The sequence below is a fragment of the Lonchura striata genome, chromosome 11, assembly GCF_050655825.1.
Source record: "Lonchura striata isolate lonStrDom1 chromosome 11, ASM5065582v1, whole genome shotgun sequence".
Classification (NCBI taxonomy): Eukaryota; Metazoa; Chordata; class Aves; order Passeriformes; family Estrildidae; genus Lonchura; species Lonchura striata.
In genome coordinates this window covers 24,422,799-24,450,797 of record NC_140713.1, presented here as the reverse complement: position 1 = coordinate 24,450,797, position 27,999 = coordinate 24,422,799, and the positions used below count along the sequence as shown (strand labels likewise).

General features: G+C 49.2%; 1 protein-coding gene across 1 annotated transcript; it reads right to left on the bottom strand.

Annotated features, from left to right (window-relative positions):
- Positions 1–801: 801 nt before the first annotated feature.
- SPG7 (SPG7 matrix AAA peptidase subunit, paraplegin) lies at positions 802–27,895 on the bottom strand. Its single transcript, XM_021526923.3, has 17 exons — positions 27,629–27,895; positions 26,164–26,266; positions 25,604–25,693; positions 21,843–22,093; positions 21,138–21,277; positions 19,260–19,362; positions 17,672–17,797; positions 17,219–17,381; positions 16,307–16,480; positions 12,190–12,314; positions 10,907–11,009; positions 9,839–9,949; positions 6,050–6,165; positions 4,618–4,774; positions 3,876–4,039; positions 3,105–3,182; positions 802–1,479 (listed from the first exon to the last, which is right to left on the bottom strand). Exons 1-17 carry the CDS (start codon positions 27,743–27,745, stop codon positions 1,270–1,272), a joined length of 2,331 nt encoding a protein of 776 aa, XP_021382598.1. The 5' UTR covers positions 27,746–27,895; the 3' UTR covers positions 802–1,269.
- Between the last annotated feature and the right edge of the window lie 104 nt (positions 27,896–27,999).

Genomic DNA, 27,999 nt, shown 5'->3' with positions numbered 1-27,999 from the left:
AAATTCAAAGAGTGAGACTTAGAAGAAACAAACAAGTTGGGAATTAAAACATCCAGGCAACATTTTTCTTGCTGAAGAAAAATACAAAAAATTGTTTGTGTCTCTGAACTCAAGGGAATCACTCCCTAGGCACTGAGAGACCCCAGAGAATGAGCTGGGACAGGGGAGAAGACACAGAGCAGAACATCTTCACACTCCCAGGGAAGCAGGAGGCTCCCAGCTCCAGCCTGACCCGGGACAGGAGCCTGGGACTGAGACAAAGGCCCGAGGGCTGGGAGCTCTCAGAATCCAGGCTTGGGCTGGGGTCTTTCAGGTCACAGACAGTCCTGATGGAGTAACTCCAGACAATAATCCTTCCTAAAAGATGCAGCCAGCCAAGGGCACTCCAGGCAGCAACAACCACTTTAATGCTTTCCCTGATGAACACCAGACAACCCTGTCAGCAGGGCCTGTTTTGCAACAGCCTCGAGGATGAAGGAGCTTTTCCTGAGGATTCCCAACAAACACACCTGCTTTTGCTGGATTTCCAAGAGCACCTCTCCAGCTCAGAACCAGCAGTTCAGAACAGTCTTTCCCATGTGTGCTCAGAGTCACCCTCTGCACAGCTGGTTTCGATGTCCCACTGCTCAGCTCTGCACAGTTTTGCCTCAACCTCAGCTTGAGAAAAACTTGCTGTAAAAACTGGACATAAATTATTGACCAGGGAGAAGGAGGCCCTTGTCCTGTACCACTCCACAGCTCTAATGAGCTTCATGTGTGCCAAAACACCCCCGGAGCCTGACACATTGTACACACACAGCAGCACGTTGTGGGCAGTTTATTCCAGCCAGGGCTCTTTGTGTGTTGTGTTCAAAGGTTACACAAGAGCTGCAGCAGCCCAGCTCAGCCCCACAGGGCTGTCCCCATGCTGAGGGCACAGCCCTGCCCTCCTGCCAGGACACAGAGCACAGCCAGAAGTGGCTTTCATGGGACCTTCCACTCATTGGAATATGTTCCCTGCTCCTGTGTACAAGAAACTTCCACAGCAGATCAGACTTACCCAACTCCTAACCACCACCACCCTGCTAGGAATCAATGCTGAAATCCTGAGGAGTTCTCCTTCCTGCAGGATAAAGCTCAAAGAGCCAACATAGCCATCCCTTAATTTTGGGGTGGCAGCAGCAGCACAGCAACTCCCTGCTCAGCACCTCTGACTCAGGAGCTGAGGAGGCAGAGGGTCTGTGTCCAAAAGAAGCCTCCTGTGCCCTCCCATTCCACACGGGCGTGGGTTCACACTGGTCTCAGGCGTGGTTCCTCCTCCTCCTCGTGGCTTGGTGGCTGGGGAGGTGTTTCCTCCTCCCTGGTGTCCTGCTTGTCCCTCTCTGCCTGCAGCCAGCTCTGAGGAGCAATCATCTTCTTGGGCCCGTGGGGCGGGGGCCCGATCAGCGCTTCAATGTCATCGTAATTGATCACTTCCTTCTCCAGGAGGGCATTGGACAGCTGCAAAAGGGGAAGGAGGCAAAATGAGGGATGGAGCCCCTGGACAGAGCAGAGAACTGCTTCTCTGAGCTGGTCTGAACTGTAAGCTCAACTCAGGCCTCAGCACCTGCAGCCGCCCAGGAGCAGAGCCTGGCTGTGCCACCACAGACGGGGTGACCCTGACGCTACTGGAGCCAAGACCAAATTCTCCAGGCTCCGGCACCGCTCCCAAGAGCACGTTTGGCCAGGAATACACAGTGTGACTGCAGGCAACAAAGCAAGCTCTTGGGAATTATTTGGAATGAGAGCTCCAGGAACAATGAGAGAAGTGTCCCTCCTGCTGCTGTCACTGCACCTGTGGCCCTGCCCAAGAGCCAAAGCAGCAGCATGGAGACCTCTGGCAGACCCAGAGCCTCCCCTGTACACACAGTGCTAACAAAGAGCTGCCTGTTCCTGCAGGCAGGGGCTGGAGGTCAGCACAAGTTCCTCTCCAGAAGAGTGGAATTCTCTGGCCCCTCTGGCAGCAGCACCACCCCTCTGGAGCAGCAGGTGGCTGTCCAGAGTGGAACTGCTCGATCCTGCTGACGAGATGTGACACGCTGGCCTGGCAACCGAAACACTGACTCTGGAGATTCTTTGGCTGCACTTTAAAGTTTTTCTGTGCTGAGCCTCTAGCAAACATCTGGCTGCTGTTAACATGGCAGCAGCAGGACAGAGGAGCCTGCAGAGACACCCCTGAGGATCCCTGCTCCAGAGCTGCCAGGGCACTGTCCCGGGGACAGCAGCGTGTCCCAGCTCTCTCCTTACCACGCACTGGAGGCCTGACATTGAGTAGCTCAAGGGGTTGTTGTTGTTATTCTTGTTTGTTTAAAAACAGGATTTAAGGAAAATAATTGCTTGATTTGCAAAATAGGCAACATTCAGTTGACCCCTGGTCATTTTGGAAGTCACAGACTGGAATTATGAAGGGAAGTCAAGGAGATGCAGAGGGTGCTGTGATCCAAGCGTGGCTCCGCACTGGGCACAGAGCTCCTGGCACAGGTGGGGACATGCCAGGGTGTTCAGCTGGATTGGGACTGTCAGGACACAAAGGGAAGGAGGTAAAGCTCTGTCTCTGCAACAAAGATTCTTTGGTGTATCAGTCATTAAGGAGGTGAAAACTGCCTGGAGTCACCAGAGAGCAGGAACCAGTCCCCATCAGCCAAAGTGACAGGAGCCATATTCCTGCACCAAAGCCAGACACTGTCCACCTGATTACTAGCTTGGCTTCCCAAAAACAGTCACTGTCAGCTCTCCAGAAAATTGCACTGCCAAGAGGCAAGCAGAGAAGTGCAGGTGAAGGACACAAATTCCAGCTTTGATCATTTCCACAGAGCACTCCTCCTCTTCTATCTACCCTGCAAACACCAGCTGGTGTGAGGAGGCAGACTACTCACTGCTGGGAAAGGCACACACATTCCTCCCGTGCCTGCTCTGAATCTGGGGGATACACAGTAAACAGTCGCTCGTTCCCAACACTCCCACTACAAGACTTTCTAGGAGAGAGACAACACTGCAACAGCTGAGCTACAGAGCACAGAAAGCAGCAAAACCACCAGTTAAAAACACCCAAACCAACCAACAAACCCCCACACAATTCAACTCACTGTTTGCAGCTTGTCCCGGTTCTCCAGCAAGAGCTTTTCTGTGCGCCTGTAAGCCTGAGCCACCAGGATTTTGGCTTCCTTGAAGAAACAAGAAGAGGGAGTTGGGGTGTAGGTGGCAACAAACACAATGTGTGGCTAAACAAGGAGAGCACTGAGGGATGGAATCTGCAAACTGAGCCAGGCAGAATGTGATTCCTATCAACAGAAACTATGGATAATCTGGTTGGAAAAAGGCCCAAGGAGTGCTGGTGATAAGGGGCAGTGAAGTCTTGTCCTAGCACAGCTCAATGGGAAATGCAGATTAAGTCTGGCCAGGAGCTAAAGGTGCAGCTCAGCACAAATCCCAAGGAAGCACAGCTATGGTGCTTCTAAAATAGAGCTTTTTTGTTTCCAGCTTTTTGGCTTTTGAACTAAAGCAATGTGTTTTTTCAGCAATGAAGCCAAATTTCCTGTCAAAACAGGCTGTCCAGCAATTTGGTTAGATCTGATCTAGGCAGTGCATACATCCACACTGTGCAGCTGTGAGTTTAAGAGACAGATTTCTTGCCATCTCAGCCCTGCACAGCACAGGCTACTGGGCTGAACCAGGTGGGATTCTGCCCATTCCTGCTGCCTCACTGCACAGTCCTGACACGGCCATGGAGCAGGTAAGTGCTCACTCACCGGCCAACAGCAAAATGCAAATTGTTTGGGTGTAAGCCACTTGCCATTTTTCAGTGAACTGCAGAAAGCAAAGAACAAAAAGAAGCCCTTAGCCCAGGGTGGCCTTACGTGGTCCATCATTTGCAGCAGGCCCTGGCTGAAGGGGCGCCGGCCGATGCCAGGGGCACTCCCTGGCTCTGGGAAGGAGATCTGCCCGATGCTGGGCACCATCCCATACTGCTTCACCATGGAGTAGGCAATCTTGGTCACCTTCTTCAGGTCATCCTGTGCTCCTGGGCAGGAAAGACACACACACACACTGCTGGCCAGCTCCCAGCTCAGTGCAGGAAGAGCACATCCTGCACAAACACATGTCCTACCAGTGGAGAGAGCAGAGGACCCACTGCAGCCCATGGGGGTGACACTCAACCCACTAGAGGGACGTTCCTGCAGGTCTCAAAAGTGGCAGTGACCCTTCTGTGGCCAGCTCACCTGAGTCCAGACCTGCCATTGCCCACAGAACAACCTGGACTAATAGAAGGTGTCTCTACCCATGGCAAGGGATGAAATGAGATGGGCTTTAAGGTCCCTTCCAACCCAAACTATTCTACGATCCTATTTGGATTTAACTAGTTGGAAACTGCAAAGAAAGTTCTAGGTTTTCTCAAGAACCTCACCAGTAGCTGCAGCTGTGGCCTTAGGCTTTGGGACAAGTCTGAGACAAGACAGTGACAACCAGCCTGAGACCTCCATGCTTGCAAGTGTCAAAACACACCAGGTGACATTTCTTCTTGCCAGCATGGGAAACCTCCATCCCTTGCTCGGATCCCCTTGGACCTTCACCTGCTCATGCCAGGCTCTGGCTCCTCACCTGTGGTGACCTTGTTAAAGGTGATGGCCTCGGCCACTCTGCCCCCCAGGGCCATGCACATCCTCTCCAGCAGCTGCTCCTTGGTGAACAGGTACTGCTCCCGGGGCAGGATCTGCGCGAATCCCAGTGCCGCGTTTGTCCGAGGGGCTATGGACACCTGCAACACAGGGCAGGTCCCTCAGCTCACAGAACTGCAGAGCTCTCCCTGCAGCACCACAGGGAGGGCAGGAAGAGGCCTCTGCATTCCCAGTGAAGTCTGTCCATAGCCACAGACAGGTTGGCCTACAGAGACATGGCCAAGGACAGCAGCGTGTCCTCATTCCTAAACCAAGCACTCTGCCTTCACACACAAACACACTTCCTGCTCAGGAAATTATCCTTAACAGCAAGTCACAGAATTTAGCAGTTACTTTGGAGTGTATAGGCCACATGGAGTTCACTGATTCTGCTCCAAAATCCCTGGGACTACCTGCAGAAAGACAGGAGCCTTCAGAAAAATAACAGCCATTTTCCCCACCCACTAAATGAGAGTAATTAACACCAGTTCTGCTTACACAATGGGTCATTCAGAGTGAATGTGCTACTGGTAACTGGCCAAGGAGCTGTCACCCTCCTCATTTCACTCCCCCACCTCCCCCAGTGTTTTTTGGAGGAGATGTGCACAGATCACATCCCAGGCCTTTCCCTGCAGAGAAGGGCTTCGGGCAGACAACCTCCCAGTCTGGAAAACACATCTCTCCATCAGTATCAGAGCAACTCCTGCAGTGGCTTCACTGCCTGCAACGTGCTGGGAAAGGGATCACATTTGGATGTGTGTACACACAGAGCAGCCTGGAAGTGCATGACTGAGCAGCAGCACTAGGAGACTCAGTTGTTTGTAATTTTTAATTGCAAGGCTTCTCCTATAGCTGTTAATCAGCTTTGCACCAGCACTATCATCAATGGAACCTAATCATGGATTTCTCTACAGCATAAATCAGGGACATGGTTTATATAATCACAGAATCATTAGGGCTGGAAATGTCCTCCACAACCATCAAGTCCAACCTTTGACCAAATCCCACAACCCACTGAACCGTACTGTGAGGTGCCACGTCCGCTTGTTTTTGAACATTTCCAGAGATGGTGGCTCCACCACCTCCCTGGAGAACCTGTTCCAATGCTTAACCAGCCTTTCAGTGAAGAATTTATTCCTAATATCCAGCCTGAACTTCTCCTTTAGCGGTGGGCTGGGCAGTGCTGAGCAGTTGGACTCGATGACCTAAAAGGTCCTTTCCAAGGAACACGATTCCGTGATTCTGTATTTGCCCTTTACTTTTCTACAGTAGCACAACCCCAGGCTCACAGAGCTGAGCAGAGCTGCACACAAGTGCCACAAGGCCATTTTGGACAGGGAAGCCCCTGGGACCCCCCTCCCTGGCAGTGGAGGTACCTTCATGACGGCCTCGGTGTGCTCCAGCAGCCACCCAACCAGCGCGTGCCCGGACTCGTGGAACGCCACCACCTTCCTCTCTTCTGGTGACAAGATCTTACTTCTTTTGGCAGTGCCTGTGGGAACACACACCAGGGTTTGATAAGTTATCAGCAGGTGCAACCAGTGGGGCATAACCTGGTCCAGCCCAGGGCATGGCTGACTCTGGAGAGGGGGAGGCAGCAAAACCTAAAAACCTAAAATGTTTGGAAAAGGTGCTCCCTGGTCCTGAGGTGGAAAGCAATCCATGCCTGGGATTGCTTGAAAACCCCGGCAGAAACTTTTCCCACTCCTCCTTACAACAGACTTAATCATTAGACAAATAATTTGACATTTGATTTGATCACAGCTCAAGAACCTTCTTCCCAGGGCTGGATCTGTAAAACAACAACTTTTTTTTTTTTTTTGGTGGAAAAAATCCGAAAACAACACAAAATAAATCCCAAACAACAAAACTCAAAATGAGACTAGCTAGAGTCTCACGCTCATTTTGCTGTTTTCAGTCCCTTAGGCAGAACAAGACAGAAGAGAGATGTTGAATCATAAACACAAGGTCCCAGTTGAGAAAATTGTGCATTAATAGAGTTCAAATCAGCTAAAGTCCAGGAGCAGATACAGAAATCCTTCTCCAGAGCCTGGAAATGTCTCTGATTACACATGGCATGCTCTGTATGAGCTTATTCCCAGGCTCCTGAGAACAGCAAATGAAGCCATAACTCACATTTAACCCTTCCTCCAGGAAGGTGATTTTCAAAAATATCTATTTTCCAACTCAGCAGAGCAAGTCCAAAAAGGGTTAAAAAAAAAAAAAAAAGATACATGGAAGTAAATTTCTAGCACATAGGAAAAGTAAGTACAGAACACACAATGTGTCAGGCACTCATTACAGCACAGAATGTTGGATGCAAAAAGGTCCCAGGATTTGCAGGCCAAAATCCCCACACAGAGCCCAGGGCAGCAGAGGGGAGAGCAGCCAGTCAGACTTAATATTGCACCAAGCTCGCTTCATGCCTTGGAAAACAACGTTCTATTAACATGAACTTTTAAATGAAGTCAAGGGTTTTATTAAACAAGGAAACAACAAAATTAGCGTGGCAAATCTTGTAAAATCACTGCTCAGGGACCCTGCAAACTGCTGTGCCCCACCAGGCACGATGGAACAGCAGATTAACTGCAATAGCCTTGATTTTTATCAGTCAGTCCCTTACCCTGCCCTCAGCAGTGTGTGAGCATGGCCCTGTATGGCTATTTCCACAGAAAGATGTATCTATGTATCTCTATAAATATATGTATATGCGTATGTGTGTATATATATATATATACACACAGACACTTAAAAAATCCCTGCCAGCCCACTGAGGGAGGGACTGTGCTCTTCACAATAGCACACAGTGTGCCTACCAAGATTATTTCTTTTCCTACATAATCTCCAGGCATGGAAGCCCCCTGAAAGCCTGCAGTAATCACATTCATGACACAAGCCACCCAGGAAACAACTCTGGTGCATCTCTGCTGGCCTTACACAAACCCCACCAAGAAAACAGGCTCCATCTTCTAAAGACAAGCCCTAAAAGCCTCTGTGTGCTCAGCAGGTTTCTACCCTCACTCCCAGGAGACCTGACTGACTGCTTTCTGTTCCCAAACTAAAAACACAATGGGAACTACCACAGAGAGAAGTTTTTGCTCCTCCCTTACAGCAACACAAAGCTTTAAGGCTGACAGGGCCTCTGGACTTGCAGAACTCCCTTTTGATTCCGCCCCACTCTTATTAAAACCAGAAGCTCTTAATGGAAAGCACAGTAATATCTTCTTTCTTTCAAGAAAAGCTTTTATAGGAACTGAAATGCCCTCTGGATTGTGAAACCCAGAAGCATTCCTATGACATGGAAAGGGTACATTTAATACAGGGGCCTGGGGGGTTGTTTGGGGTCTTTTAGAATCTGTCTAAAAAAATAGCCAGTCTTGCTAATATGAGAGAATCTGATTAAGCAACAAAAAGACTCTGTGGCTTCCTACACACACCAGAGCCTGAGTGAGGCCAGGCAGCTTTAACTGCCAAAGCTCATGTCCTGCAATGCCCCACCACATGGATCCCAGAGATCCCTTGTGCTGCCAGCCCCCCCAGCCTTGCTTTTTGCTTTATTTTTCCAGTCTGGGGAACTAAGGCAAGGCTCAGAAAGAAAAGGCAAGTGAGTCTCTACAAGTCTGGTGCTTGTGCTCCTGCAGATGGGAAAGTAGAACACATCTTTACAAGAGCATGTGGTGTCAGAACAAGGGGGGATGTCTTCAAACTAAAAAAGATAAGGTTTAGTTGGAATATTAGGGAAAAAAAAATCTTCCCTGTGAAGGTGGTGAGGCCCTGGAAGGGGTTGCCCAGAGCAGCTGTGGCTGCCCCATCCCTGGAAGTGTCCAAGGCCAAGCTGGATGGGGCTTGGGGCAGCCTGGGCTCGTGGAAGGTGTCCCTGCCATGGCAGAGGTTGGAATATAGACTTTAAAGTCCCTTCTCACCCAAACCAGTCCAGGATTCTGTGATCTTTGCTGCAGCTGATGAAAATTTCTGTGTTACAACTACAGTTGTCTCCCTGCCCACTCTTGGGAGCTCCTGAGTACAGTTTGGGATTTGTGTTTTTAACCAAAGCACTGCAAGGGCTTTATTTTTCTGCAACAGGTGAAGCTGTGAGGAATTTTCTCAAACATTTTATTTTACATGAGGAATTCTCTGAGCATTTTCTGATAAAGCAAACACTCAGGACTTAATTCCAGGATCAGGAAGTAACTGACCCAGTATAAACATCCTGTTCCACACATTCCACTAAAAAGGCAGAGTGCCAGTCTGGGTGCCCAGGCTCCTGCTGGGAATGGAGCCTGGAAGCAGTTCAGTGTCTGATTATGAGATCCACAGCTTAGCTCCAGGGCAGTTCAGTCTGAAACCCACCAGATTCAAATCCCTCAGGTGAAGTCTAGAGTCCTGGGAACTCTTTTTCCCTCCCTATAATACACTGCTAGGGGAAATCTCCAGAGGCTCCTCTCCTGGCAATGGCACAAGCAGCAGGGAAAGGCCACAGGACGTTCTCAGAGGGAGAACAGTGCTCTACTGTCTTGCAGTTTATTCTGCCAATTCATCAAAGCCTGGGCTTGGAGGGCAGAAAGAAAAATCTCTAATTTCTTGCTGGTGAGGATGCAGAGACTATTTGCTATTGATATTTATGTAGCAGGTGTCCAGAGAAGCAAGAAAAATTCAGAGATATTGTCACTCTTCTTGTTTAAAAAAAACCCAAACAATCCACAACCCTCCAACCTTCTAAACTGAAAGAGCAACATGGATTTGAATTTTCCTCTTTATTATTTTGTCAGTGGCCATTTTCCCTGAGCTATGGGTTCAGACTCCTTCAGATTCAGGAAAATGGAGCCATTTGGGGTCTTCTTCAGAGAATTTTCTGTGACTGTCATTGAAGACCTTCAGGCCAGAGCACAGTCTGGACCCATCTTTCTGGGATGTAACCCCCTCACCTGAGCAGAACAGACCCTGAGGCAATACCAAGAAATGCTGCTGCATTGGCACAGGTGCCCAGAGCAGCTGTGCCCACCCCTGGATCCCTGGAAGTGTCCAAGACCAGGCTGGACAGGGCTTGGAATACCTGGGACAGTGGAAGGGGTCCCTGCCCATGGCAGGGGTGGCACTGGATGGGCTTTAAGGTCCCTCCCAACCCAAACCAGTCCATAATTCCATGGAATGGCTGCACTTCTCACCTGCAATGACTCTTTCCACGGCGTACTCGAAGTTGGAGGTATCAATGGATTTGTGCCCTTCCCTGGCGGCGTGAAGAGCAGCTTCATTGCAGATGTTTGCTATGTCAGCTCCTGCAGACATGAGTTCACAAGAGTTACACTGGCTCTGAATGGGACAGAGAACTCGGAGAAGGAATGGGCACAAACAAATCTGGAGAAGGACCTAAGGAAGTCAAACAGCCTGTGCTCTTTGTTCCTCAGGAACAGAGAGTAACCCCAGCCCATGGTGTTGATGTTGGATTTGAATAATACAACTGCTTTGGCAGGGAACGCTGATACCACACAGAGCTCAGCAATCCAGGAGCTGGCTGAGGCCAAGGCTGGCTCCCAGGGACAGGGATGGTGTGGGCAGTGGGCTGGCACAGGCTGCTGCTCTGCTCGACCTCGGAGAGCAGAGAAGGAACATCTGTTCCCAGTTTGTGTGGGTGGGTGATGGTGGCAGGGGGCTGCTGAGAGCAGTCACGGAGAGGCAGTGTGCTGGGGCCTGGGAGAGGGGAAACCCAGAAAGGATATTCCAGGAACTCCACATAAACAGGAACTCTGGAGCCCCTTGCTCAGCACTGTTTCAAGCTCCCAGGGACCCACCCTGGAAGCAGGCTCGATGTAGGAGCCAGGCAGAGCTGTCCAATTTCTACTCTGATCAGCAAAATATTTCCTCCTTGTTCCTTCCATCACTTTCCTGGTAATACAAATCAATTTAACAATCTCTCCTCTGAAGTGCAGCACCTCACCCTCAACAGCTTTGAGAGGAGCATGACTGGTTCCTTCCCTTGTGAGTTAGGCACCTGGGCATTGTAAAAGGGTTGTTTCCTTACCTCCCCACCCTGCTAGTCCAACATATTGCAGAAGATTGAAAACAGTCATGAATAACTGCTCATCAGGGAGCTGGTCAGGTTCCCACTAATTTTTTCTGTTTTCCACAGAAATGGAGAAAAAAATGCCCTTTTTGACCAAAACTCCCTGTCAGACCCCCAGCACCCAGGAGTTCCAGTCCGAGTGGAGCAGGAGCAGCCCAAGAACATGTCATACCACTGAATCCTGGGGTCAGCTCTGCCAGGTGCTGCGAGTAGAAACTGCCATCCTGGATCAGCTTGAGGCCCTTCAGGTGCTGCTCAAAGATCTCCTTTCTCTCCTGTAAAGAACACCCAGCACCTGAGCCCAGCCAGGGATCACAGCAGGGCCCTGCTGTCATGGCAGGGAGCAGGGTGGTGGCACTGCTGGCAGAGGGGACAGCGACAGTGCCAGCAGAGGGCAGGGCTCTCCTTGCAGAGTTCCAGCAGCCCTGATAAACACTCAGCTCTCAAATTCCCAACAGATGCACGAGGCTCTCCCTGAGTCATGGCTTTCTCTCTCAGGGCCACTCTCCCCTCCTCAACTCTCACTCTGATCTGTCTTAGCTTCTCCCTCACCACATAAGCCCTGGCAGGAAGGAGCTCTGACTGCCTCGACCTGCTCCTGCACAAACCACAGACTGCAAAGCCCATCCAGCAGCTCCTCAGCCTGCACCCATTTCCCAGATGGAGGTGGGGGTGAAATGCTGCTGGCGAGCAGCCACCAGTGACTCATTCAGCTGGTCCAGGAGATCCTGACTCAAACAATGGGCTCAGTTGCCAGGGTTTTTCCCCTTCCTCCTTCTTCAGGGCAGCTGCACAGTTCATGCTTCCGGGGCCGGATTCTATCAGGCATTTAAGGTATTTTCACTGAAACTCTGTGGAGGACAGTGAAGCACAGATGGGAGAGGAAGAGCCTGTGCTGGCACAGCACACAGATTCTCACTGCAGCTGAGCCTATTCCCAGAACTCTGCTACAAATGTCAACACAGCAGACATGGAAGACTCTTGTAAATGGATTTAAAAAGCATTCAGAAGGAGAAAGTCACTTAACAGGCTGCCTAAAGGAAAATGAGGAGCCTTACAAGGATAGGGAGGGCAATAAACCTACAGAAAAAATAGTGCTCAAGGCACATGACAATTTAAGCTCTCACACCAGCCAATTGCAATTTGGTGCTTCCCAATTTCCTGAAGACACAAACATAGCTGTGCATCTGCATGGCAAAGGGAACCTCACAGAAGTATTTACTACCAAGGCTCTACCAGAGCAGAGACCTCCAGACCAGTGAGCTGTCACTTCAGAGGAGCAAACCACTGCATTAGCACCACAAATCCTTGATCCAGAGCACAGAAACAAGAACAAAGGCAAACAGAGGCTCAACATCTCCATCTCCTCCAAGCTTGGCCTTGCCAGGCCAGTGAGACCAGCAGGGGCTGGGACAGCTCAGTCACAGGAAGGACAAGGCAGCAGGTCAAACACACCTGGAGCGTTGGGAGATCAATAAAGATGTGCCTGTCCAGCCTCCCAGGTCTCATCAGGGCGTTGTCCAGGACATCGGCGCGGTTGGTGGAAGCCAGCACTATGACGTGATCCGTGGTCCCCATTCCTGCCAAAAGCAAGAGCAGAGGAGGAGGTTTTCCCCACCTCAGACTGCACTGCAGGCACACAGTGGGCTGGAGATGGAGCACAGAGCTTTACACAAAGCCAGAGGGTGTGCACAGCACCCTTTGGGGGTGCTGAGTTTGAACGTGCCCTGCAGCTTGGAGCAAAGCCAGGAAGGAACATCCCAGGTGACCCAGGCCAGTCCCTGGTTATCATGGATACTCTGAAATCCCCTTTTCATTTACTTAGCAAGTCTTGGCTTAAGACTTCTTTTTCTCCTTCCTACTGCCACACTCAGAAATTGCTCCAACTAGAACCCAGAACAGAATCTCTGTTTTTGATGACTTCACAGATACCTTCTCACCCCCAGGATAAGTCAATTCCTGAGCCTTTACCTCCAGATTGTACAAGCAGCATTTCCGAGCTGAAACAGCCTTTTCCACAAATTTCCACGGAAAGCCCTTTCAGTTTTTATTTACTTTCAGCCTTCAGTCACAGACATGCCACCAGGGAAGGGACAGGCTTTCCTCTGAGCTGCTCAGGTTAGTGCAGAGAGAGGACAGCTTTGCCACCCAACAAGGGCCATGTTACACCATGAGTTATTCTTTGCCTCCTCACCTCTTACAGGCACCGTGCAGGGCCCTGCAGAACCCACACCAGACACAAAACACAACCCAAAAGCTTTCAACTGATTGTCAGCACAGAATTTGGCCAAGCCAGTCAGAGCAGGTTCTGTCCCCAGGTCTTTAAGGTGGAGGAAGGACTGGGATTTACAGGCTGCCTGACAGCAACCTCAATGGAGGCATCAAAGACAGACAGGATTTCCTGGGGAAGGGAAGGCAGGGCAATGGCAACTGCAGGAGGGCAAAGAGGGGCAGACTTTGTGCTGCCTGGGTGGGGAGCCAGAGCTCCCATTGAATCAGTGCCCCACACGGTTATTTATTGCAGTCCCCCAGGTGTCTGCAGACCCCTGGGCGTGAGTCACCTGCTTCCAGCACATTCCCCAGCCCTGGCACACAGCAGCCTTCCCAGGGAAAGGACACCACAGTCCCATGTGCTTCCCTCTGCCAAGTCCCACGCTGTGGAGAGGCAGCTCCGTGCACGTAAGCTGGGCCAGTTTCAGCTCTCAGCTCCAGCAGAAGAGCTGCCAAATGTGTCAGCGTGCGAGAGCTCAGCACAGATCAAAGTTCCAGGTGAGACAGGGGACTGGCTGTGCCAGCCTGTGCTGCAGCAGACCTGGTGCTCCCTCTCTGCAGGCTCCTGCCTAAATAAGCTGCCGGAGAGGATGAAGCCAAGCATCCTTCAGGCGTGTATCACACTGCACTCTGGAGTGGGATAAACAAGCAGAGACTGGCAGGCACTCCAGGAATGGCAGGATTAGATGGCACAGTGCATTATCTGCCTTGCAGCTGGGAAGACTCTCTTAAAATAGGTCTGACTATTAGAACAAATAAAAAAACCAGAAGCACTGAGAGCATCCTCCTCACATCAGCTTCTGCCCTACTTGCTTAATGCAACACCACCTGGCATGTCACAGGCAAAGATCAGCCAAAGGAACAGGCTATAAAAACAACACCTCATTGCATCAACAAATGAGAGACAGCTCTGAAAATGCAGCCTGAAAAAAAAGAGTTCCTGCACGGGTCACAAATGAACCACTCCAGAAAGGAAAGGAAGAAAGGGTCTACTCAAGCTGCAAGTGCCCACTCCCCACTGAGCAACACACTGCTTGGTGGGCACCTCACCTGCAGGGTTACACTGTGTTACCCTCCAGCCATATGTCCAAAAGCCTTTGCACATCTCCTGGGAGCAGCGGCACTGAAATGGGGCCCTTTCCTGAAGGAAGCCTCAGGGCTGCACAGGGAACAGCTCAGGACTTGTCTGAGGGCTCCAGGTGAAGAGCTGCTACCAAAAGCCTTGCAGCACTTCCATTCACAAACCCCCAGCTCAGCCCAGGACTGCCAAAGCTCCTCTCAAAGCATCCAGAACAGAGGAGAGATTTGGGTCACATTCCTCTTCCGCTTGTCTGCGGTTTGAGAGGGAAGATTCACTATTCAAAGCAGGCACCTGCTCCGACAGAGCCGGGGTTTGTGCGTCACTCCCTGCACTCTCACAAACAGCTTTTGTGGAGAGGCTCCCTCCGGCACCTCCCCTTCTCCCACCACGTCCTGGTGCTTCCCGAGCTCACAGCAAATTGTCAGAGGGAAGGAACCCAAGGCTGCTCAGGGAAGAGCCCCCTGATTTCTCCAAAATGTTCACACCAATGTGACCGAGCCCCAGCCTGCACTCACCCCGTGCAGCTCATGGGGCACTCAGGCCCCTGCAGAGCTCTGATCCTCCTTTCCTCCCTCTCCCTTCCCTCCAAGAAATCTCATTCAATCACAGAAATCCAACAATCAGTGATGACTCACTGATTTGCTTTTGTGCATTTTTTCCCTCCAATTAATATCCATCTCGGGTCTATGGTATTGTCTTGCCTTCAGCCTTCAACTGAAACTCAACCACAGCTCTCGACCTTCCATCTCAAGGCTTCCTTACAAACACTCACCACTCCTGGGGCAGAACTGTTCCCCTCCTAAACAGGTCATTCTGCATCAACCTGAGAACTGTTTTGCTGTGCTGCACATGGCACATCAGTGTTGTTTTAGGTGACACACTCTGTTAGGTAACACTCCAGTGACACGTGCCAGGATCCCTGCTGATCCCATGTTCCCAGCACCAGCCTGACATCCTTGCCAGCTGTCTCCTGTTTGACACTGTCAACTCCTTGGCCTTTTTTTTTTTTTTTAGTGTGTGTTTGATAAAGCATTGAGCAAAATTAAGGACCCTGTACATGATCTGTGCGAGACACGAATAAAGAATGAGATAATACAGATTTAAAAATAAAGCAGGCAGCACACTGCAAACAAGGGACTTTAAAGTACACACTGAGGATAATATTTACCTTCTAAACTCACTTTCCAGTTGAGCTGAACTCTTATTTCTGCATTGAGACTCACCAGGAAAACACTCTGGAAACCACACCTAATTTTTACACACTGATGGAAATCAGACATTTTCACTTTTAGGACAGAGATGTGGAATGTCCTGACTACATATTCCTGAACAGACATGCAGGCTTCCATTTAATTCAGAGGCCAGCTCACCCTACAACCCTTAGGGGAAGAAAAGGACCCACCCAAGCCAGGACTGCTGGGCTCTGTTAGCACTGGCCTTTCCTATCAGGATCATCTACTTCACTGGAAACACTCAGTAATGAGCCAGCAGTTGGAACCCAGGTCTGGGGATGTTTTTGGTGCATGATGGCTTCTAATTTTTCATATGAAGAGTGTGATGACACAACATGACAGTCAAGCTATGAGTCACAGTTACAGTGAAGAGAAAAGTGAAACAAACTCTTCCTGATGGGCAAGTAGTTGGTTATTCCTGACCCTGCAATAGTATGATTTAGCAACAGAAGAAATATTTCAAGTGGGGTCAATGCTGCAGGCTTGGACAAAGACAGGACTAAGGACTGCCAAAGGATCATTCTTTGTGTGAAAGTGTCTGAGCAAAGGGCCAATTCCAGGTGCACAACAGCCAGAAACCAAATACAAATGTGGCCTCAAACCAGGACTCGTTTGCAAAGCTTATCTCCCTCATCTCAGAGATCCTGTGGTCAAGGCAGACAACACAAACATAAGGCAGTGGATAGGAGAATTGATATAATACATCACTTCTGTCCCTTTAGGACAGCTGAACTCTAAACTCTGCCAGGCTTTAAACCACTACCTGTCTCAGACTGGATACAGCAAGTATCCAACAACATGCAATGACTGAAACTCCAGGGGCTTAAAATTTACTAGATTTAGGGACTAGTGAAGGGATACATGGGCTCAGACTGGTTCAGACTTCAGCAAGAGAATGCTGCAGAGGCCAGGCAAGTTCAAGCAGGACAAAGATGAACAGGCTAACAGCTGAACCTCCGAGGAGATAAGGGCAGGGAGAAACACTGACCATCCATTTCCACCAGCAGCTGGTTTAAGGTCTGCTCCTCCTCAGCGTTGGCAAAGCCAGACACGTTGGTGGAGCGCTTCTTGCCCACGGCATCGATCTCGTCGATGTAGACGATGCAGGGAGCGCGAGCCTGCGCTTCCCGGAACAGGCTCCGGACACGAGCGGCTCCCAGGCCTGCAGGGAAAGGGAAAAACTGTGAACCTGCTAGCTAAAGCTGTGAGCAAAGCTGGAGAGCTGCTGGAGAGCAGCGTTACTGGCCCTCAACAAGACACCTGACACCAGTAAACCCTCTGAATACGACAGGCCCTCTCTCAACACTTCAGGCACAAAGAAACAGCCCCAAAATTTGTGTCTACTCCTTAGGCTCAGTGTGTCCTGGGGCTGGGTTTAACTGGGCTCCTAAACCTGCAGGGACTCCTACAGCTGCTGCAAGAGGAGCTTTGTTCCCAGTTCCCAACATGGCCTCCTGTTCCTCCCACAGCTCAGAGCAGAAATAGTCAACATTTTCCTGCATACTGACCCTTGTCAGGTCTCAAGAGACCTGTGAGGAAGGAAGAAAAAGAGAAGGATGGAAATCCCAAGGCACAGAGAGGCCCTACTTTCCCCATCTGCATTTCCATACAAGGAAGGAAGCCTCAGTCATGGGCTTTAATAATAGGTACAGGGAAGTCAGAGAGGATACTTGCAGGTGAAGGACCACAGCTGCACTCTGTCAGAAAGCAGCAACCAGAAATGCACTTCAGATACTACATAATTAAGGAACTGCATCACTAAAAACTTCTATCTCTTTAGTCTATATATCCAACTCATCCTCTCCATGCCAAGCCCTGTCCTTTGCAGGAAGTCCAGCCAAGCTCCCTCCAACTCCACAACACACAAAGAGAACTCCCCCCATTCCTCAGAGCACCTCACCTCCAATCACCTCCACGAACTCGGAGCCTGCCATAGCCAAAAATGGCACCTGGGCCTCTGTAGCCACAGCCTTGGCCAGCAAAGTCTTCCCACAGCCTGGTGGGCCAAGCAACAAGGCACCCTTGGGCACTTTGGCCCCGAGCTGGAGGTAGCGATCGGGATTCTGCAAGGACAACACAGCTCGGTCAGAGCCACAGCTCACACCGAGCACCTGCACCGCAGTGGGGCTTCCCAGAGCTTCCCCAGAATGTTTGCAGCCTGGGCAGCTCTGAGCTGCTAATGGGAGCAGCTCCATCTGCATTCCCACTGTGGAGCTGGACATACAGAGTTTGTTTCAACAGAGGCTGGCCAGAACCACAAAGGATGAAGAGCAGAGCACACCCTCCTGGCTCAGTCACCCCTCTATCCCAGAAGGAAAGCAGCAAACATTTGTTTTGTTCTACTTTTACATACCTTTAAATAGTCCACAAATTCCTTGACTTCCATTTTTGCCTCATGCATTCCTGCTACATCCTTGAAGCCAATCCCTTTTCCAGATTTCCCATCCACAATGGTGAAACGAGCCATCTTCAGCTGGTTCTGGGGAAGGCAGCACAAGGACCAAACAACTTTGAACAAAGCAACAGTCTGGAAAGGCCGTTTGCTACATTTTGGGAGCCAGCCCAGCCCAGATGTCCCTACCAAACACCACTGAAGTCCCCACCAAAGCACTGGTGTTTCACAGATTTTTGTTCTGGAGAAAGTTCCCAGATGGATGGTTGACTCAAACTATTTATCCACATGTTGGGAAGAGACAGAATAAACTTGCAGTAATAGTCCCAACACACTGTAGTTCAAACTCCCATGCAGACCAGGCAGGGATGATTGTTAAAACACGCAGATGTCCAAAACTTGATTTGGGATCTCCTCCCTGATTTCTGAATGCTCTGATCCTCAATACACATGGGACAATCATAGTTCCAAGGAATATGTGTTGATAGCAAATAACTGTCAGTGGTAAGTAATTGCCAATACTTGTGAAAGCACAGACACTTTGCACAGTCTTTGATGCTGCTGCTGGTTTCTACTGAAAACACCCCAGGCCAAAACTACAGGTTCTTAAACTGAACAGCCACCACGTTTCCATCTCCTGACGCATGTGAAGCCATGAGAGTCAAAACAAGAATTCAGTTAAACATCCCACTCATAACTGCTCAGTATGCTCTACTCAAAGCAGCTATTCAGGAGGTTTTTTGTTTTAGAAGAAAGTTTATGACTTCTGAGGCCTCAGAAACATCCAAAGGAAGAGTTAAACTCAGGGCCTGGCTGTCCCCACTTAAGCAAGGACACAATCTAGTCCTCAAGGCCTCATTACTCAACACTTCTTTAAAATATTCCTTTTCTCTGAGCAGCTGCATCCTTTTGTTCAAAGAGAATCTCAAAGCCAAAAGAGAACTGCGGAGGAGACTGAGTGGGAAATCCAACAAGGGACTGAATTCACTGTGTTTTCATCCCCAATCCCTGTGGTCAGGGACAGAGCACCCCGGGCTGATTCCTACAGCTTCATCAGCTGATCCAGGCCAGGGTGGGAGAGGGGAGGAGGAGGAGGTTTGCCTGGTGTTGCAAACGAGGCATGCGGCAGGGGCAGAACAGGCCAACACATAATGAACTCCAGAATCTGAACATATTTTATAAATTGAGAACTCATTTTGCAGAAAGCAGCAATTCCTACTTCTGGCTGTATGGGAGGCATGTTGGCAGGGCCCAGTGAAAAACACCATCTGCAGCTGCAGCTCATTAGCAAGCTTTGAAAACAGCAAACTGGACTGAAATTCCCTGAGCTCAGCCCTTCCTGCCATTGGGAAGGGACCTCGGCTAAGGCCAGTTAAGGTACCAACCAGGGAGATGATCAGGATGCAAGGTGTGGCAAGACTGGAGACTCCTTGGCACCAGTTCATCCCCATCCTGCACTGACTTTGCTGGGAAAAGGGGAGGATACAAAACAACAGAAGCCAAGACTCCCCACAGGCTGCAAAACATGCTGAAAACCCGGGCTACTCACAAAAGCGTTGAAGCCTCCAGCCCTGCTCGCCACCCTGAAGAGGCGGAAGATGCTCCACAGCATGGACACGACCACCAGTGTCACTATCAGGGAAAGGACATCACTGAAAGGACAAAGGCAAGAACAAACTGAAGCATTCAGCTGGTCAATATTACCCAGCTTGACTACTTTTAAAGGACATTTAGGCTAGAGTGCAAATGAGCAGACGTGATTAAGAACATGGAACTTTAGCAGGTTTTTATATAGATATATAAAACCCCAACCATTACATAACCTAAGAAGTTAAGCAGAGGACACTGGCAAACATTGCCTACAGCTGTGGAAGAAATTTGACCTCACCATCCACTTCAGAGGCATTTCTGTTTCTAAAACAAGCAGGACTTCCAGGCACTCAGATCACACATGGAGCAGAATCCACCGGGGCTGGCAGTGCATCCAAAGGGAGCTCACTGCAGAGGAGAGTGTCTGGTAACAACAGGGATTCAAACTCTCCTAATCCTGGCAGAAATCACAGTGTGGGTCTCCCATTAAGAGACTGCTTGATCCTACTTAGTCAAATTTCTCAAGAGTCCTTTATGCCAGAAAAAAGTGGTCCAGCACCAACACTATCAGTTTTCTGAATCCTTTGGAATACCCATTGCATTAGAAGGGGGACGGGGAGCTGACATGACATTCCTGGTGTAACACAGTTACAGGACAAACATGCTGAGGACAAATATCCTGTGAGCTCTAAACAAAGGCTGTCCCCAAGAGCAGGAAAAATGATCCTACGTCAGATGACAGGCTGAGATTGGTGGGCCCCTGTTCTGCTCCACATCCCTGAGGAACCATCCAGCCTCGCCACACTTTTGTGCTTATCTTTACACCAGGAATGTGTGTTCCACCTCTCACAGAGGGATGATTTACTGAAGCAAGAGACCAGCAGGAGCTCTACACCGAGCTGCATTTGTTTCTGCTCAGTGAGAGATACAATGGCAACACTGAAACCTGAAAGTCACCTTCAGTTTGTCTGCTCTGCAAACAGGATTAATTCTGAAACACCCCGAGCGCCCACAGCGTGGAGTGAGCTGAGCCCTGCAAAGGCTCTGCACCTTGCAGTCTCCAACTCCAGACTGAGACCAAATCCTCCAGACATTCATTAGGTCTTCTGAGAGACTTAACAACCCATCACAGCTCTTAAAAATTTGTTTAAAATCTCTTTTGAGGAGCAGGGGAAACAGCTTGCGTTGGGGGCTGATTGTCTGTTCAGTCCTCTCTTCCTGTTACACATAAATCTGAAAAACTTGGCAAGTTCTGAATTTGAACTGCAGGTCTCATACTGCATGATTAGTTAAAAAGGCTTATCTTCATATATTCAACTATATATTAAAAATATCCAAATTTTGATGAGAGGATGAAATCCAGCCCAGGTAATCATTCAAACACAAACTTCACATTTTTGCCAGGTGTCTGGGAGGAGGAATTACACACACTGGCCATCTCCAGTGGGAAAATCAAAGCATTATAATGAGGAAGGAAGGATTAGTGCATCCCCAGCCTTCTCCACAGCCCAGGCTGTAACATCACTTGTTTCCAAGATTTCTATCACACGCTGCACTTGCATAGTTGATTATGAGGATAAAGAACTCAGTGACCCTGACCTGAAACATTTTGGCCTTTTTCATGTTGCAATTACAGAATTCTTAAGACCCTCACTTTTCAAACATTAATGTACATCTAAAGCACCTTATCTTTCAGAAACACTCATTCAATGCTCCAAATCCAAGCTCACTTTTCTGCTCTGTATTTAGATAACATTTAGCCAAAGGTCACTTTTTTCCAAGCAAAGGATGCTGTCACCAATACAAGAGCAACAGTAAGGACAAATTTATATCATACTTTCCATAAAAACCAGGGTGTTTGTAGGAAATGGGGATTCTCTCTTTCTCATCAATATTCAGTTCATCCTCCACAGCTCTGAGCTTCTCTTCGAATTTGTCGATGTTTGCCACGCGCATGGTGTACACCAGGGTCACGTTCTGGGGACAGGCAAGGCACAGCAGCATGGAAATGTTATTTATTACATATCAATATCTGCAAGGAGCAGAGGGGCACAGCAGGGACAGGTCAGGTAAAAATTAGCCTCAAAAACACCCTTTGATCCTGCATCAATGGATTTGGGGGCAGATGACTGACACCAGGGCTCTGAGTGAATTTAGCAACCCTCTGGTCTTAGGAAAAAAGGCTAATGGAGTTTGACAGAACACTCATGACTGAAATCCAAACAGCAGAAAACTTTTGAAACAAAAGAAGTCAAAAGAATTTACAATCTCCTGGACACCTTCTCCAATATCAGACTGAGCTGGTAGAAGAAAATTGAGTTTCTCCAGCTTTTTAGACATACACAAGATTTTTTTTCTCCAGGCCATTATTAATTATTTTTACAATTCAAACTAGAAGTCTTAGTTTCCAGTTGCTTGAAGCCCCCTGAACTTCGAATAAAAGGAAAGGAAAGAACTAAAGCAAGTTTACCAGCTGACCATGAATTCAATCACCTTCAACAGTATTATCTAAGCTCACCCACAGCTGTAGGGAGTCACTCACAACTTGTCCATGTGGAGTTCCACCCGGGTGCAGATAAATCTCCACGATGTCGCTCTCAGGCACCACCTCGATCCTCTGCACCTCCCCCTTGGCCAGCATCTCGTTCACAAAGTAGTTCCAGGAGATGTTGGTCCCTTCCCTGTTCTCGCTGATCATGAAGCGAAGCATCAGCACCACGAAGGCGAGGATCAGCAGCGCCCGCAAACGTTCCAGGTGCATCTGATTTTCCCTTCTCCTGCGTTTCTCCTCCTCTTTACAAAAAAAAGATATCAGAGGAAAAAGGATTAGTGTGTAATTGTGGAGTTTTCTGACACAAAGAAGGGATAATTAAATAACAAAGATTAACACAATGGTACTTTGGTTTGGAGAGGGTTTTTCTGCTGCATGTTTGGTTTCCCCTGAAGGACTGGGCTTCCCATGGCCCTAGTGCACCAAACCCACTAAAATCCCACCAAATATCACTCTAGGCTAAAATGAGACACTCTCTTGCCTGGCCCCATAAGGACAGAGGTCAAATAAAGCCACAGGACCCTTGCTGCTAAAAATCAAACTGCAGAATGACTACAACCCCCTTTATACAACATGGTTCCACAGTAGAAAATATTAGGAGTAATCCCAGTGTCCCTGGTAAATCCCACAGCACATTATTGTTTCCAGGTGAGCTCTGATCTCCTGGCACCTGTACCACAACTCCAGCAATGCTTCCACTACCTCCGTAAATACCTGCATTTGCAGAGACTGGGAGCTAGCACAGAACACAAATACACTGCAAATCCATCTGCCTTAACCAAATTCCCTGGATTTTCTCCCATACAACTCACCTCATGTTTCAGAGGGTTTGATAACTTGCCTACATTAAGGATCTGTATCCAAGAGGGATTCCTGTGCTGGATGTGCTTTGCCACACTTTATTGTACTACAGCTACACTGAAGCAATGACACATGGAAAAGAGATGTTTTACTTCAACTATTTGCCATCAAATATTTTTCCAGTCTCACAACACTTATTTTTTTTTTTGCACTGCACAGGCAAATTTACAATTCTGTGGGCTGTAAAGGGCTGTCACAGCACAGTTCAATGTCAGCTGTTGGCCAGCGTTTGAGTTGTTCAAATGACAACAAATATCTCCTCTTTCCAGTCACATGTGAGTGTTCCCAATATATAATTTTGCACTTGCTCTTGATAGACAACTTAACAGCAACAGCACCACGGCACACATAAATACCCTTCCACACCCAGAAATAAATTTATTCTGTGCCACTAGGCTCTAATGCACCAGTGCTGCAGCCCAGATTTGATTTATTTGCAAATTCATAACAAATGTCCTGACACCAGCATTTATCACAGGTCACCAATTAGGCCCTACGCATGCTGCAACAAAACCCAGGGACAAACATATGACCCAGGCAGCTGCTAAAAAAAGTCCTCTGTCCTTCAGAGGCACAGCCTCATTTTTCACTGCTTCCCAGCCCTGCTCCACGCTGAACAGGAAAGGCTTGTTCCTAAATAGAAACAATGCAGCTTGGCAGAGCAGTCATCATTTCAGAGGGCTGTGACAAGCTCAGGCTCCACGTCCAGCTCATCCGCTTTGTTCTCTCCTGCCATCCCCTCACCAAGTGTTATCTGCTGCATCCAGCTTTGTTAGGACTCAGACTCAGGAATTCATCCCAAGGCTGCAGAATGACATCCACTAGAGTCTTATTAGGGAAAATTACAATACATGATAGAAGACTTAAGTCTGCACAACATCCTGGAAAGTTGAGCAGGTTCTGAATAAAAATATTTTACGCAGAAAAGAAAATACTTAAGGAAAATGAATCCTGACAGGAAAAGTCCATCTATGGTTGTTCAAGTTCCTTGGAGGTGTCAGTCAACTCCTGCTAGAGCACTTTCCTCTATTTCATTTCAAACCAAGTGGAGGCCCATAAGCTGCTCTAAACACACACAGTCAGGGGTGTGATCACAAAAACATCACCCAGGGGAAAACTGTCCATTAGACATCCTGACACAACTTCTCCCATTTCCAGGAATTAGATCTTTCTAGGACCTTTAACCTGCAGCTGAATAATTTCAGGAGAGAACCCCATCTCTAGAAAATTTGCAAGGCAACACCAAGCTTTCCTCTAGTCTGTGTTTAATCAAGTACAAACCCGATCTATTTCTCAGCTGGTGAAGTGTGATTGCCTGTACAGCACAAAAGCCACACTGCACCACCAGCCACCCCACAGCACTCAGGACATGAGTCCCCGGGACTGGATGTGACACTTGCAAGCAGCAGCTGTGGGAATACTTCCAGCTCCTGAGTCTCCACCAAGCAATGATTTGCCATTAACCCCAAATGTGAACTCTCTGATTAAAATCTTTGCAAGGGCTGCGCTGACAGTTTGAAGAGTTCTCTGTAATAATTACAGCAGAGACAAGTGTTCCCCTGGAGACACGGGGCAGCATTCCCCTCCCAAAGCCAGGCTGTCCATTAATCACAGGAGGAGAGGCCATGGAGCACGTCGTGCTGCTGGTTACTGATTTGAACAGCCACAGCACTTCCAGGTGCTGTGCTCAGTCATCCCCTGGCTTCACACAATTCCACACTCCAGCTCCCCTCCCATGGACTCTGATACCTGCACTCATCCCCCACTGAACACTTCATCCCAGTCAGATCATCAAGGAAAAGCCATTGCTCTGGCCCTGAGGACACTGCACTGACACCAGCCAGGCTGTCAGCAGCAGATGACCTCTGACTTCAAAAGCAAAAACTCCAAGAGGATTCAATTATGAAGCACAACAAAGCAAAAGCCAAGTGCTCACACCATTTGATGATACCCAGGTAAAGCTTTAGAAAGTAAATTATAAAATTATATTAAAGTCTGTAATGACATTAAGTTGCAGTACAAAGTTCTAGAGGCATGGCAAGGGGCTGGATGATTTTATGGGCCCTTCCAACCCAAGTCACCCAGGTTTTTAGGGAGATAAAACTCATTTTCAAATGTATTTTTACATGCTTGGGGCTTAGGAGAATAAGACATGGAAAACAGTATCTAGAAAGACTGATTTTAGAAAAAAAAAAAAAAAACAAGAAAAATTAGCAACACAGCTGAGAGCTCTTTAAAGAATTTATACCTAAGTTCTGTGATTCACCAGAAGTAGGGACACATCCACACTGAAGATAAATGAAATATAAGCAAATAAACCCAAATCCAGCTTAAATGACTGGGTTTAGTTAATACAAATTTATTAAGTCAAAAAAAACAACAAAAAAAACCCAGGTAATTATTACTGTCCCTCTTCATAAAGGAGCAATGCCAAGCCAACCAGCAATGGGGAAATCTGCACAGGAAGCAAAGTGGCCCATGAAGAGTCACTTCCATGATCTTTCATCCCCTGATTAGATATTAGGGGAAAATCCTTCCCTGTGAGGGTGGCAGGCCTTGGCACAGGTGCCAGAGCAGCTGTGGCTGCCCTGGATCCCTGGCAGTGTCCAAGGCCAGGCTGGACAGGGCTTGGAGGGCGTCCCTGCCCATGGCAAGGGTGGGACTGGATGGGCTTTAAGGTCCTTCCAAGCCAAACCACTCCAGGATTTCAATAATCTGTCCTGTATCTTCCACTCCATCATCTAAACCAAAATGCTCCTTCCAACTTTCCCTTAGCCCCAGGCTTGTACAGGGGGAAATTGCAGGTACAGGGAAGCACAAAGGTGGATCTTCCTTCCTGCATGCCCTTCCCGGCGTTTCAGTAAATTCTGGAATTTCTGGCACACACATACCATCCTCCTCCTGTGGAGATTTCTTCTTGAATCCTCCATTCTTCTGGCTACTCCCCTGAGAGCTGGATGTAGCAAACCAGGAGGTGCTGCCTGCAGGCAAGCAGAGGTCAGAGACTGTTTTGATGGCACAAGGGAAATAATTTGGAGAAATTCCTTTAGTACTGAACCATGGACACAATTCCCAAGGCACAGCCACCGCTAACACTGGTGTGGGCAGTTAGGAACAGCCTCACACTTGGGATTGGAAATGCTCATTAGAGGAAATGTAGGTAATGGAATTAAAACAGGTTTCTCAGGAATACTGGGGGACACTCCAATAAAAGCCAAAAAGGCTACAAACACAAAATCTAACGACTCCAGCACTTCTTTAATCTCCTGAGCTCCTCATGGGAAGGTGCCACTGTTCATTCCTGTCCCCAAACACAACCCTGGATCCCTGCAAACACCCCAGCTCCCACATCCAGGAACAGAAGATCTTTGCTGCACTTTCAGGAATGCAGAGGGAAGGTCAATTCTCTTATGAAATCAAACCTTTTCCCTTCCTGCTCCTTGGGACTCACCCAGGAGATTCCAAAGTCTGACTGGATCTCGGATTATGTGCTGTTTTGTCAGGGCTCCGCCGAGACCTTGACGTGGTAGGGCAAGTGTTGGTGCCAGGAGGCTCTGAGGAAGGAGAGAAAGAAAAACAAGACAACAATTGGAAAAGCAGTGCGGCTGCTTGAGCTTTGTGTGTGCCTCCCTGAGACTCAGATTCCCGAGCAGGGAAATGCTGTGGGTGAGTGTCAGGACAGCAGCTGGGAGCCCTGGATGGGATTCCTGGTTGGGCATTTCCCACTTGATTTGGGAAATGTTTGTAACCCAGAACAAAGAAAGCATAAGTAGAAATAGACAACCCATGCTTGAAACACTTAATAGTTCATCCTTTTTCCTCTCCATGTCTGTGTTTTTGTTCTAAAGGCATATTGGAAATTAGTTCTTAAGAGTGTAGAAAGTTTTTTAACAAAAAAAAGACATTTTAAAGACTTTCAATCCTCCTGCATAGGAGCAAGGACAATGCAGCTCTGTCCCTGAGGTAACTCAGCAAGAATCCTACAGTGGATATTCAGACTTAAGTGCAATTTCACAACATCTAAACTAACATTTATGAACTGTCTCATGCAACACAAGTCTGGTCGCTTCTCCAGTGTGATTCCCTGTCTGCCCTCCACTGCACAGGCTCCAATTTCTAAACCAGCCAGGGACACTGACCAGGCTGAAACCCCTCACTCATTTTTCCTGGTTCTCCTCTTTTTTCCAGCCTGTGATGGCCTAAGATGGCAACCTCAGGATTGATGCTCTCTAGAACAGAGCAGCTTAAATTCAAACTGATCCCACAAAAACCCGGCATGAAACAAAGTCCCACATTGTTCTCCTTACACCACAGAAAAAGCCCTAAATCCAGAGAAGGCCACAAAGCTGATGGGAGAAACGGAGCACCTTTTGTACAAGGAAAGGCTTGGAGAATTGGGATTGTTCAGCCTGGAGAAGAGAAGCTTTGGGGTGACAAAACTGTGACCTTTTGAGTGCCCGAAGGGGCTCCAGGGGAGCTGGAGAGGGACTTTGGACAAGGGATGGAGGGACAGGACAAAGGGCAGTGGCTTCCGAGGGCAGAGCTGGATGGGACATTGGGAAGGAATTCCTCCCTGTGAGGGTGGCAGGCCCTGGCACAGGTGCCCAGAGCAGCTGTGGCTGCCCCTGGATCCCTGTGAGTGTCCAAGACCAGGCTGGACGGGGCTTGGAACAACCTGGGATAGTGGAAGGTGCCCCTGCCATGGCAGCGGACAAGAATAAAATCCCTTCCCACACAAATCATTCCATTATCTCCACGGCGTTCCCCAAGTCCGCGCCCAACAGCGCTGTCACGCCGGACCTTCGGCTCGGCACAGCGACAGGTCCCTCCCGAGCAGCCCGGACGCCTCTCTGCCCCGTTCTTCTCCTCCCCCGGCGCCCCCAGCGCTCGGTACGGCCCCGCCACCGCCCCGTTACCTGCAGGCCGCGAACGCCGCCGAGGGCACAGCCGCGGGGCCGGGCCCAGGCGGCGGCGGGCGGCCGCCAGAAGGCGCAGCGGCCGCGGAGAAGCCCCATCCGCAGCAGCAGCGCCATGTCCGCCGGTGCCGCTCCCGGGAGGCCTCAGAGGCCGCGGCAGCGGGACCAGCCCGGTCCGGGCCGCAGCGGCTCCGCCGTTACCAGCCCCGCGGCCTCGGCGCGGCCGGAAGCGCCCGCTGAGGCCCGGGCGGCCATCTTGGAAGCGGGGACGCGCGCCGCGCTGCCAGCCCTCAAGATGGCGGCGGCGCGCGGGGGCTGCCGGGAAGGGCCCCGCGGTACCGGGGGGCTCCGGTGCGGCCTGAGGGGACGGG